The sequence below is a fragment of the Erithacus rubecula genome (assembly GCF_903797595.1).
Source record: "Erithacus rubecula genome assembly, chromosome: 6".
Lineage (NCBI taxonomy): Eukaryota > Metazoa > Chordata > Aves > Passeriformes > Muscicapidae > Erithacus > Erithacus rubecula.
Genome location: NC_136688.1, coordinates 44,340,485 through 44,351,316, shown reverse-complemented (window position 1 = coordinate 44,351,316; position 10,832 = coordinate 44,340,485). Strand labels below are relative to the sequence as shown.

Sequence of the window (10,832 nt, the reverse complement as noted above, 5' to 3'; positions counted from 1 at the left end):
GAAACAAGTATACCTGTAGCCACAGAATACCCAAAACTGCTTCAGACATTTTTCATGAGAAAACTGTCACTAAAACAATTGGCATTATCCAGCTGGTGAGATCCTGTTACTTATGAAACTATGTCTGGACCAAGATGTACAACTTCTAGCTCGGGTCTGCCACCATGATACAGGATAGAATGCACTCTAGTTCAGGCTGCATTTCATTTATTCCTTTCTAAAATTATTTTCAATATTGCAGGAAAGATGTATAATTTTAAATGGCATTACATCATTTCTGAAGAGCTTTATAATATTGATGTAGTTGCAAGTGATGCTGGTTTTCCTGTATCGACTAGTCTTTGTGAAAAAATATAGTTTCTTTTTTAAATCTTTACTTTCTACAAAAATGACAGAGCTCCTGAACTGGAGGTAGAAGTTACTCTGTACCCTGAACAGTAACATGACAAATATACCTGTTTGTTAATGCTTTCCCATCTCACAGCAGAATGCCATTTCCTCTAAAGCCCTGAAAGGGCCATGGGGAGGGGAGGAGCTTGATTGTGCTCCTGCTTAAGAGTCACAGAGTAACCCAGGTTGAGAGGGGCCTTGAAAGATCATCCAGTCCAGCCTTTTGTGGGACAGGGAGCCTAGATGAGATTAACAAACTCTCTCTGCAGTCATATTTGAAAACTTCCAGTGATTGCAGCTATGACTTTCATTACTTTTCTGCTCTTCCATGCATCCTGTCCCAAGTCCTTTCCTTTGCAGCTTCTCCCAAAGCAGCACTTGGGCTGCTTCCTTGCTTTTGATGGTCAGAGCAAGTCCTGCCTTTTAATTCAGACCCCAGTAACTTTCCTGTCCTTGTGGGGAATATCCTTGCTGTTCAGTTTCTCTTGATATTGATTACTTCTATCTTGATCATCAAGAAACTGGTGAAAGTGGCAGCAGTTAAATTCTGTTGCAAAAGGTAAGAACTCAATTTTCAAATGTGTATTTTTCAGTTGCTGTGGTGGCAGATAGGATACTGGAACTGAGTCCTAGGGTTCATTTAATGCAATGCAGCTGTTCTTCAGGGAGCTGAATCCATCTCTGTGGCTGTTGCTTTGAGCCAGCAGTAACAACCCTGTCCCAAATAAAAAGTGCCTTGCTTGCCACATGTCATAAAGCTCTTCAGCCCCTCAAGCAACAGTGAGATCAACTGCCATGATTAGAAAGTGCTAAAAAATCCCTAGCTTTTTATGATCTTTCCAAGGAGACAGAGCTCCTAAAGTTTATAAGAATGGGTAATAAAACTTGTTTTTCTAGCTCCAGATGAAAAACAATTCTATTTCAGGATTTCTGTCATCCAGATTAAATAAAGGACTCCATTCATCTGTAGGGCTCATTTTTAACAATGAGCCACATAATTTTTACATAGAAAAATAAAATCTCTTGGCCCTGCTGCTGCCATTGTTGTTGGAGCATTGGCAGTGAGCAAAGGCATGGCTCTGGGTGTAATTCTGTTAGTCTGTTACTGGCCTGCATTTGCTCCCACAGAAACTTCCAGAACAAAGACTGCACATTGCATAACTGGTTTGCATGTGGAACTTTTATAGAAACCTTAAAGATCACATGTACAACATTTGGAAATGAATTACTTAGGACTTAACAAGCCCTTCTCAGAAGTGTATTACAGAGGATGCTTCATAAAGTAGTATACCATGGCTACAACTGAGCCAACAGACACCTAGCCCCTATTCTGTAGGGGGAAAGAAGTCAAATTGCTAATGAGCATCCATTTTGCTCTCTTATAAGCTGCAAATGCTAGAGATGGGTACCTTTAAAGTGTATCTCAGTGTTACTCAGGTTGCATACTTGTCATTGGTTTTCATATATAAATGACTGATGACACTGAGGATATTCACAAGTGACACTTGTCATAGTTAGCCCCTAAAAGATACAAGAAGGCAATCTAGAACAAGAGCAATGCTAGAAGGAGTTGTAAGAGACTGCCATGCCTAAGGAGGACTGAGAGTTGGGGCACCTGCATTGCTCACTCCCCACATGGTACAGGGCCACTGCAACAAGCACTTGAGGCACCAGCACATTTTCTTCAAAGTCAGAGAAACCAATAGACAGTTCCATGTAAACAGCAGGGCTTTGGCACCAAAACAATTCAAATAAATGTTTTATTGGGAAGTGAAGAGTTACACTGACTGAAAACCCACAACCCACCAGCTTTTAACCTGTTCATGAATGCAAACTAGCTGTGTGGTTTTACACAAGACTCTCATCAACATAGAAAGTTCTGTATAGTTCCCAAAGAGACAGATGACTTAAAGATACAGTCCCTCAGGGGTTCCCTCTTGCTTTTTATAGAGAACATTCTCTTTAGACTTTTTGAAATCTTCATTTGTTACTTTCATTCTCCGTTCCCTCAAAGCCATCAATCCAGCTTCTGTACAAATTGCCTGCAACACAGGAAGCAAGAACAGTTACATCTTCTCTGCAAGCCCTTCAAGCCACACACTGAAAGGACAGCTGCATCTTCCTACTGCTCCAGTAACTGTAGAAGCGAGGTGTTGTATTGTTTGAGATTAACAAAATCTACATTTAGAAGTTTGATAGTGTTCTCTAGCACTGGAGCAGGCTGGATAAAGCCAGATGAGTGTGTCAAAAGACAGAAGTAGTCAAGAGTTAACACTTCCCTGACAGGCAGCTTTGTAACAACAGTAATTTCCTTCATGCAAGGACAGACACATCCAGCTGAGTGATCCTCCTGCAGGGAGGTGACAGTAGTGTCATGTCGGTTTAAGCTCATGAGTGTGGTAACTGTAGCAAGGTCTCTATCTGCTTTAAAAAAGCAGGTGAGGTATGGCTGAAGCTTCCTCATACACAGTTGCATTTTTATCTGCCCTGCAACATAGTCCCTAAAAATGCTGCTTATCCTATACCACTTTAAGTAGTATTTAATACCTTGTACAAGATTCCACATTTTTCTTTTAGTTTCTACTTTGCTACTTTAAAATTTCAAATTCAGGTAACACAGGTACATACTCTTACCAATACAAGCTACCTCACAATTATGATTATGTTAATTTCCCATTTGTAAAGCAGAGTACCTGGCACTCAGAAAAGGTATTTTAAACCATCCCACTGTCCCTTAATGATGTAAACACAGAAAATTGGCGAAGAGTTCAAATGACAATAGATATTTGATTTTTGCTTTGAAGTATAAACAATGGTGATGTGCACTGACCTTAATATCTGCACCACTGAGATCATCTTTTGCCATAATCAGCTCATCCAAAGTCACATCATCTGCCAATGTCATCCTGCTTGTGTGAATCTGAAAGATTCGTTTCTTTGTCTTTTCATCAGGTAGAGGGAACTCTATTTTTCTATCAATACGTCCTGTGCAAAGGAAAAGCTCAGTCTTAGGTTTTTTTGCATGCAGCTGTTGGGAACAGCAGAAAGAACACCTGAAGGGTTTGACTGACAGTAATTCTTAAACTGGAGCATGTCAGAAGGAGCATGGAGAAGGGCAACAGAGCTGGTGAAGTGTCTGGAGCACAAGTCCTATGAGGAATATCTGAAGGAACATCTGGGGGTGTTTAGTCTGGAGAAAAGGAGGCTCAGGAATGACCTTATCAACCTCTACAACTGAAAGGAGGTTGTAGCCAGGTGGGGGTTGGTCTCTTCACCTAGGTAACAGTTCAAGAGAAAATGGCCTAAAGTTCACATGGGGAGGTTTAGATTGGATTTAAGAAAAAAATTCTTCATGGCAAGGGTTGTCAAGTATTGGAACAGGTCACTCAGGGAAGTGGTGAAGCCACCATCACTGGAAGTGCTCAAAAGAGGTGAAGAAGTGGCAGCTGGGGATGTGGCTTAGTGGTGGACTTGGCCATGGTTAGACTCAATGACCTGAAAGGTTCTTTCCAACCTAAACAGTTCCATGATCCTTTCTGCCACATTGAATTGCGTCTTGGAGTAGAAAGCAAGGTCAGACTACCTCTTTCAATTCTGGCATAGTATTATCTCCTCTGTACTCTAACAGCACTGAGTTGGAGGTGAAGGGTCTAAAGCTAAATGATGACAAAACCAGACCAAACACATACCTCAGCAACTTCATACCATGGAGGTATTTCAGCTTATTCTTTTGATCTCTGTGTTGTCTTTTACCTTCTACAATTTAACAGACACCACAGACATACTATGCTTTGGTACATTTTTAGTGGCCATTTAAAAACACTACCTGTGCCTGCTCAAGTTCAACACATCTCCCTCACTTATCCCCCAAATGGCAGGGGTGTGCCAAGTCAGTAAGGAGCAGCCTGCTCTCCTTGCACCAGGATCCAGGCCTAGGCTCTCATCCCAAAACACAGGTGGTGCTGCCCTGCCTTCCCCAGCTGCTGCAGGTGTGCTGCTGCTGCTACTCACAGCTTGCTTAACAATTACTGAAAATAGCTGTGCCATCTTAAGAGAAAGGAAGAATATTCAAATTGGTTTTGTATATGTAAAGGAATTAACACATTCCTTCTCTTCCAAAGATTTTTTTTTCCCATTTAGAAGCTTGCAAATGGGCTCTGATTTCAACAGATGCACCAGCATAGATGAGATGGTGAATAAGAACAAACTTGCAGTCTTGTTACCAGCCTGTGTTTGTCAAATTATGACAAGTCCTTTCACAAGAAAAGTGGCTTAGCTTCCACAGCAGGGAAGTGCCTTACCTGGTCTAATTAAGGCTGGGTCCAGTGTTTCTATTCTGTTTGTAGCCATGATAACTTTAACATCCCCCCGAGAGTCAAACCCATCCAGCTGGTTCAGCAGCTCCAACATTGTGCGCTGGATCTCTCTCTCACCCCCCGAATTTGAGTCATACCTTTAGGGAAAAAAAGCATAGTCTGAAAAAGCACTAAGTAACTGACACAAAGGTATAAACAAAAGGAGTTGAGGGGTACTTTGTTTGTAAATATCCATAAGAGATTAAAATTAAAAATGTAATGTTTATCCATGTAAACAAAACACAGGTTTTCAGAATCATGCTGTGCCATCTAGGTAAGTAAAGAGACACTGAACTATTCTTGTAGTTGGGGAATGTAACAGCCATCATGTAAAGGAAATCTGGTTTTTTTTCCATGTTTATTATATATTTGGAAATCTTCTTCCCACCTAACAAAATTAGTACAAAAAAGGACATAACCTAATTTTTTAAAGCACATACATCCATACATAAGGCAACAATTGGCACTTCAGTCTAGTGGCACTTTGGGCTGGTGGCCATGTAGTAAACATGTATGAGCACCTTTTTATTTATTTAAAAAACAATGACTGCTTTAAAGACTACTTGCATTGGACAGTTTCAACAAACCTACAGAATTTTCCAAGTAATACAGTTTGGATATGAGCTGAACAACAGTTTAGTGTGGCACAAGCATTGCTTCTCTGTGACATACACAATGTAACCTGTAAAATACTATCAAAGCAGAAGTATTTAGCCACCTACTCAAGAGGCAAACAACAAACGGATATATTCTACATTAAATATTCTATTTTACCATTGGATCACTAAAGCAAATTACTGTATATGGATATGCAGCTGGAGGATGCCATATACACAGAGTCTCTTTCTGGCTTTAACACCTCTGTCCTAGAGATGCTACTATGTAGCAGAGAATAGAGGTTATCTCTGATCATGTCTATTTAGCATGAAAAAGCTGTGATATATTGTGTTTCCATGGAAGTTATGTGGTGTTATTTGTTACAAATGCTTACATCAAAACAGTGTATGCAAATGGTAGCAGAGTAAAGAGACTGAGTGTCAGTGTATGCGCAGTGTTTCTAGTGAAGCTCTTGTGGTCCCTGGCAATGGCAGTGCACAGCGGGGCTCAGGGGCTGTACCTCTTGGTGCCAATGGCGTCGATCTCGTCGATGAAGACGATGGAGGGGGCGTGCTCCTCAGCCACGCGGAACAGCTCCCGCACCAGCTTCGGGCCGTCGCCCAGGTACTTCTGGATCAGCTCGGAACCAACCACTCGCAGGAAGGTTGCTGACGTTTGGTTTGCCACTGCTTTGGCAAGTAAAGTTTTGCCTATTTTTAGTTGGAAAGAAATAATGTAATTTGTAGAAAAGGAAAGAGAAAGAAAAAAGTACCCTAACAAAACAATTGTATGAAATTTGTGACAGGCTTGGCAATGCCTTAAACACTAACCAAGTGTAAATTATTTGACTTGTGTTAGCTCAGCATAGATGCTACTGAACTGTAAAATACCTGTGCCGGGTGGGCCATACAGAATGACTCCTTTGGGGGGCTTTATACCCATCTCTTCATAATATTCAGGGTGGGTGAGAGGGAGCTCCACAGACTCCTGAAGCACAAGAAACATAAACGTGTTTTTATGTGACTGAGTGGTCTCCAACAAAGATCAGTAGGGATCTTCAGCAATAATGGAAGCAGCAAAGGCAAAAAGAACTTAACTGACTTCAAGACAGACATTGAACAGCATGGCTCTCTGTTGCCTCTAATTCTAAGGCAGACAACTACTCTATCTGCACAGGTCTTCCTATTGTTTCTACTTGATGTGTGATAGAGCAGCAGAGAACATTCTCCCTCCTCTATCCTCAATGCATCATTCCAAATTTGGAACCCTGGAGTTCCTGAACCCCAGGGTTCAGTATCATCCATGGATGACCTTGAGGCCAGAGAACCCTTTATGAAAGTGTGCCTTCTATAAAGAGTTACCATAGATTTTAAGAGCATTTGTAGTTTTAGATACCCCACAACAAAAGCATTGAGTTTTAGTAATGTTCAGGCAGAGTTCTGTTGGTAGAGAAAAAAACAACCGACCTCATACTCTCCAACCAAACAACAAACAAATGCACAAACGAAACAAGCAATTACCCTGAGAGACTAAATCCTTAGATTGGACAGCATCAGACACTCAAAACAACCTCTGCAGTTTTTACAATTTAACTCTCATCTTGCAACAGTCAAAACTTTATGTGTTGCAAAGTAACAAGCTATTAGAGAGATTTGGGCTCTATAGGTTCCTGAGCAACTGTGAAAGGTTCCTGTGCACACAGCCTCTGGTGACCCACTTAAAAGGTTGAGGTCCACGTCTGCCTAGCGAAATCTAATGAAGAATTGCACTACAGAAAGATAAAGTACACCACTACAGGAACTGCAGCCAGTCCTGCTGTTTCCCTTTTCAGCTCCTAGCACAACAGTTAAATTGCTGGCTTAACTGTAAATGAGTACAACTGAATACCTTGATTTCTTGAATTTGGTTGTCAAGGCCACCAATATCAGCGTACGTTTCTTGAGGAGCTTTCTCCACTTTCATCACAGTCACCAAAGGGTCTGTGTCATCCATCAGGACTCCTATCACAGCATGAACCTAATTCAAGAATTAAGAGTCATCAAAGAAGGCAAGCAGCATTTTTAATACAAACTGAGGTCTAACTCCTATGCCCACTTATTTAGGTCTGAAATAAACAGCATTCTCTTTTCTGCAGTCTTTAGGAAAAAAAAAGCCAGCTAAAAACAGTACAAGAACATATAAGAAACTTGATTTTATAAAAACAACTCACCTTATGATTTAGCAAAACAGAGCAGCCTGGCTCTAGCAGGTCCTTGTCCACAAAAGACAGAATACTGACATAGTGCTCTGATCCCACTGATGTGGACACAATGGCATGGTTGTCATCAATGATCTCCTCCAAGGTACCCACAGACATTGGTGTTCCTCTCAGATCATCCACCTTGGACCTTTCTTCCTGATGTCAAGAACAATCCAAAAAACAACTGAACAATACAGGCAAAAACATTCTTGTACAACACTGGCTCAACAACTCAGACAGAACACAGCAGAACCAGTCTTTCCTATTGTCCTACTGCCCCAAAAATGCAGAGGTCAGTAATAAAATCCACTATTAATTTAGTCCTACCCTATGGACAACATTTATATGGATGTGAATAACTGGAATCTTCTTTCTCTGTTGATGGATATATGTGAGCTGCACTTTGACAGGGCATTAAGAAACAAAAAACTGCCTTGGCTTCATCTGTAGTGAACTATGCTTGGTCTAAAACAATTTAGCCAATTAATGAGGAATTGTAATAAACCTGATATGTTTCTATCAACTTGCACATCGGTGGTACTTTATTTCCACTGCTTTGGTATGAAGTAGTTCACATTAATTAAGAGCATTTACTGTAACATTAGAAGTAACAGTTCAAACCTCAAACCTCACCTCTTGTTTTTCTTCCAAAGGTTTCATCTGTTCTTGATTCCTGATAAACTCTTCCTCCATTAAGAGGTAATCTTTAATTCTCTCCAATTTCAGCAACTTGAGTCTGCACTGTGTGTGAGGAGTCACTGTAACCAAAGCAGAATCACAGTACTTTAGAATAAGTTGGACATGGTACCAACTAACCCCTAATTCATTACTAGAAATCCTGCTTTATTTTCCTAACTGTAACTTGCACTTTATTTGTCCCACTATAACTCCAGGTGAAAAACAGATTTAATATTTCCTCTGCAGTTTTCCTCAGTTTAAATTTTCTCTCTCTTACCTGGGAATTCATGGGCGGCATCTTGCAAAACAATAATCTTATTCTGTGGGGGGGCTTTTAAAATGTTAATTAGAAATAAAATTATATTTGGCAGTGTGTCAGTGACTTCCAGAGGCAGATCTCAAGGAGAGAAGAGCTCTGTCTATACTTCCTGAAGAACAGACAGTCTGCAGCTCTGCAGGGCAGGCAGGATGCTTACCCAGAGGGAGTTTGCTGGCAGCATCTGGTCCCTTGGTCTTCTTTTTCTTTTTCCCCACTCTGGTTGGAACTGGAGGTTCATACTTCTTCTTCTTATCCTTATTCATTAAAAGAATTCCATAAGAAGAGAAAAAATCGGGACAATAACAATACAACAACACATAGGTGTTAAAGTGCACAGACTAAAAAAGAGCTTTTCATAACAAAACTTTCTCCTTACAATCTGTAGCAAGAAGCCAAAAAGAAATGTGACTTTTTTTTTTTTTAAGGAATATTCAAGATTTTATTCTCCTGCTTATTTTACATCCCTCTCCTAATTTAAACTTTTGCCAGTCTTCAGTGAATATAGGACATGGAAGGCTCAAGCCTTCCTGAAATAAATAACAAAAGAAACTAACAGAAGAGACAAAGAGAAAAATATTGAATCTCCACCTTTCTGTTGCACTTCAAACAATAAATCAGACACGTTCAGTTTCCCAGCCTAGACATTGCCTGCTGTGCACATTGTACTTTCAGCTCCACAGGAGACCAGGGAGGCCCCTGATGTCTCACAACATGAAGCACACTCCTACTGCAGATCATCATGCAATGTCACTTCCAAGCCAACAGCAGTTCCTTAAGTGGCACCTTGAAGGCAACTAGTCTATCCTAGCCTTGCACATTTAGTTTTATTTCTTTACAAAACAAGTCACTGTTAAGAAATTTCAGGTTTTCTTAAGCTCCCTTTTTTGTTTATGAACACCTGTTTTCTCCAGAAAAAACACCCAGAAAAGACATTCATCAGAGCCAGCAAGAGCATAATTTCATGCAGTTCCAAATACAACAATAATTTTTTAAAAGTAATTTTTAAAAGCCTATTGCAGCCAGCAGCACACTTGTAGTTCTTTCTGTAAGTATTATTTGGGTTTCAGTTACCTTGTCATCCTTCTTGCTACCACCAGGACCATGTCCACCACTCTGACTTTGACCCTAGACAAAAGGTAAAAAAACAAACGACAAAAACACAAATATACGTACAGCTCTATGAATCGAATAGCCTACGGGCAACTCCACGTACAGAAATCCCGTAACTGAATTGCTCCTGTCTAAACAAAGCGCTAACACCCTCCAGCTTATTGCCCAAAAGTGAAACCAATCGTCCCGCCCGGCGCGGCCCCACCGCCCGCGCTCCCCCCCTCGCCGGGCCGCGGCCTGGAGGCGCCGGCGGTGACTCCGCAAAACGCCGGGCGCAGGCGGAGCCCGGAGGGGCGCGGGGCCCCGGCTCGGCGGGGCAGGCGGAGGCGCGCTCCGCACCCCCGAGGCCGCGCTCGGGGCCGCCCCGGGCCGGGGGTGCCGGGGGTGCCGGGGCCGCTCTCACCATCGCGCCGCGACCGCCCCGGAACCGCTCGGAGCGCGGCGCACGGGCCGCGCCGCGTCACTACGGGCAGCGGCGAGGGACACGCCAGCGGGCGGGGCGGCGCGGGGCCCGCAGCGGCGCGGGTGCGGGGCCCGCAGCGGCCGGCGGGGGGCGCCGTGCGCCCGCGGTGTGCGCGGGCACGCGGGCGGCGCGGAGCCGCCGCAGGGGGGCAAGAGCGGCAAACCTCCATCCCTGTATTTAAACTTACGGGGGCTTTCCCTACACTTCCTTCCATCTCTTGCATCAGCTGGTCCATATAAAAACATTCTTGTGTGTGCTGGAAGAATTGTTCTTCTTGCGGCAGCACTTAAAGGACATGGGTGAAGTTTTCGGGAAGTCCTTCCCTACACAAAAACATAAATTTTATACCAACACTGAATTCTACTGAGCTGTGGAATTCCTGGGGAAATGCAGTAGAAACTTCTAGCGTCTGTGACATCGCGAGGGTGAAGCCTGAGCTCAAGCAGGTGCCCGATCCCGAACCAAAGCCAGTTTTGGCTCCCGCCTGTTTTACACCAGTTCTTTGCACCACAGATCCCGTCCTTGTGCGGGGCCAAAGCAGCTGCTCTGCCCCTGCCCACCAGAACCAAAGCCCCTGCCTCCTCCTGGGGCATCTGCAGCTACCTCCTCTGCTTTGGGCTGAAAGAGCATCACTAGTAGCAGAAAGATTACAGTCAAGATGAGGGCAGAGTCTAAAAATAC

At 42.8% G+C, this 10,832-nt stretch overlaps 1 protein-coding gene across 1 annotated transcript; it reads right to left on the bottom strand.

Annotated features, from left to right (window-relative positions):
• Nucleotides 1-2,132: 2,132 nt before the first annotated feature.
• PSMC1 (proteasome 26S subunit, ATPase 1) lies at nt 2,133-10,177 on the bottom strand. Its single transcript, XM_079308601.1, has 11 exons — nt 10,092-10,177; nt 9,650-9,703; nt 8,736-8,832; nt 8,215-8,339; nt 7,552-7,737; nt 7,230-7,358; nt 6,233-6,329; nt 5,863-6,052; nt 4,692-4,843; nt 3,221-3,375; nt 2,133-2,432 (listed from the first exon to the last, which is right to left on the bottom strand). The coding sequence occupies exons 1-11, from the start codon at nt 10,092-10,094 to the stop codon at nt 2,298-2,300; spliced, it is 1,323 nt and encodes a 440-aa protein (XP_079164727.1). The 5' UTR covers nt 10,095-10,177; the 3' UTR covers nt 2,133-2,297.
• Nucleotides 10,178-10,832: the final 655 nt, after the last annotated feature.

What these genes read in the sequence shown, in the direction of transcription:
- PSMC1 (XM_079308601.1), bottom strand. An exon ending in CTGTTTTGCTAAATCATAAG is followed by an intron (nt 7,359 to 7,551) that starts GTGAGTTGTTTT and finishes TTCTTGAATTAG; the next exon opens with GTTCATGCTGTGATAGGAGT. An exon ending in ACCAAATTCAAGAAATCAAG is followed by an intron (nt 6,330 to 7,229) that starts GTATTCAGTTGT and finishes CTTGTGCTTCAG; the next exon opens with GAGTCTGTGGAGCTCCCTCT.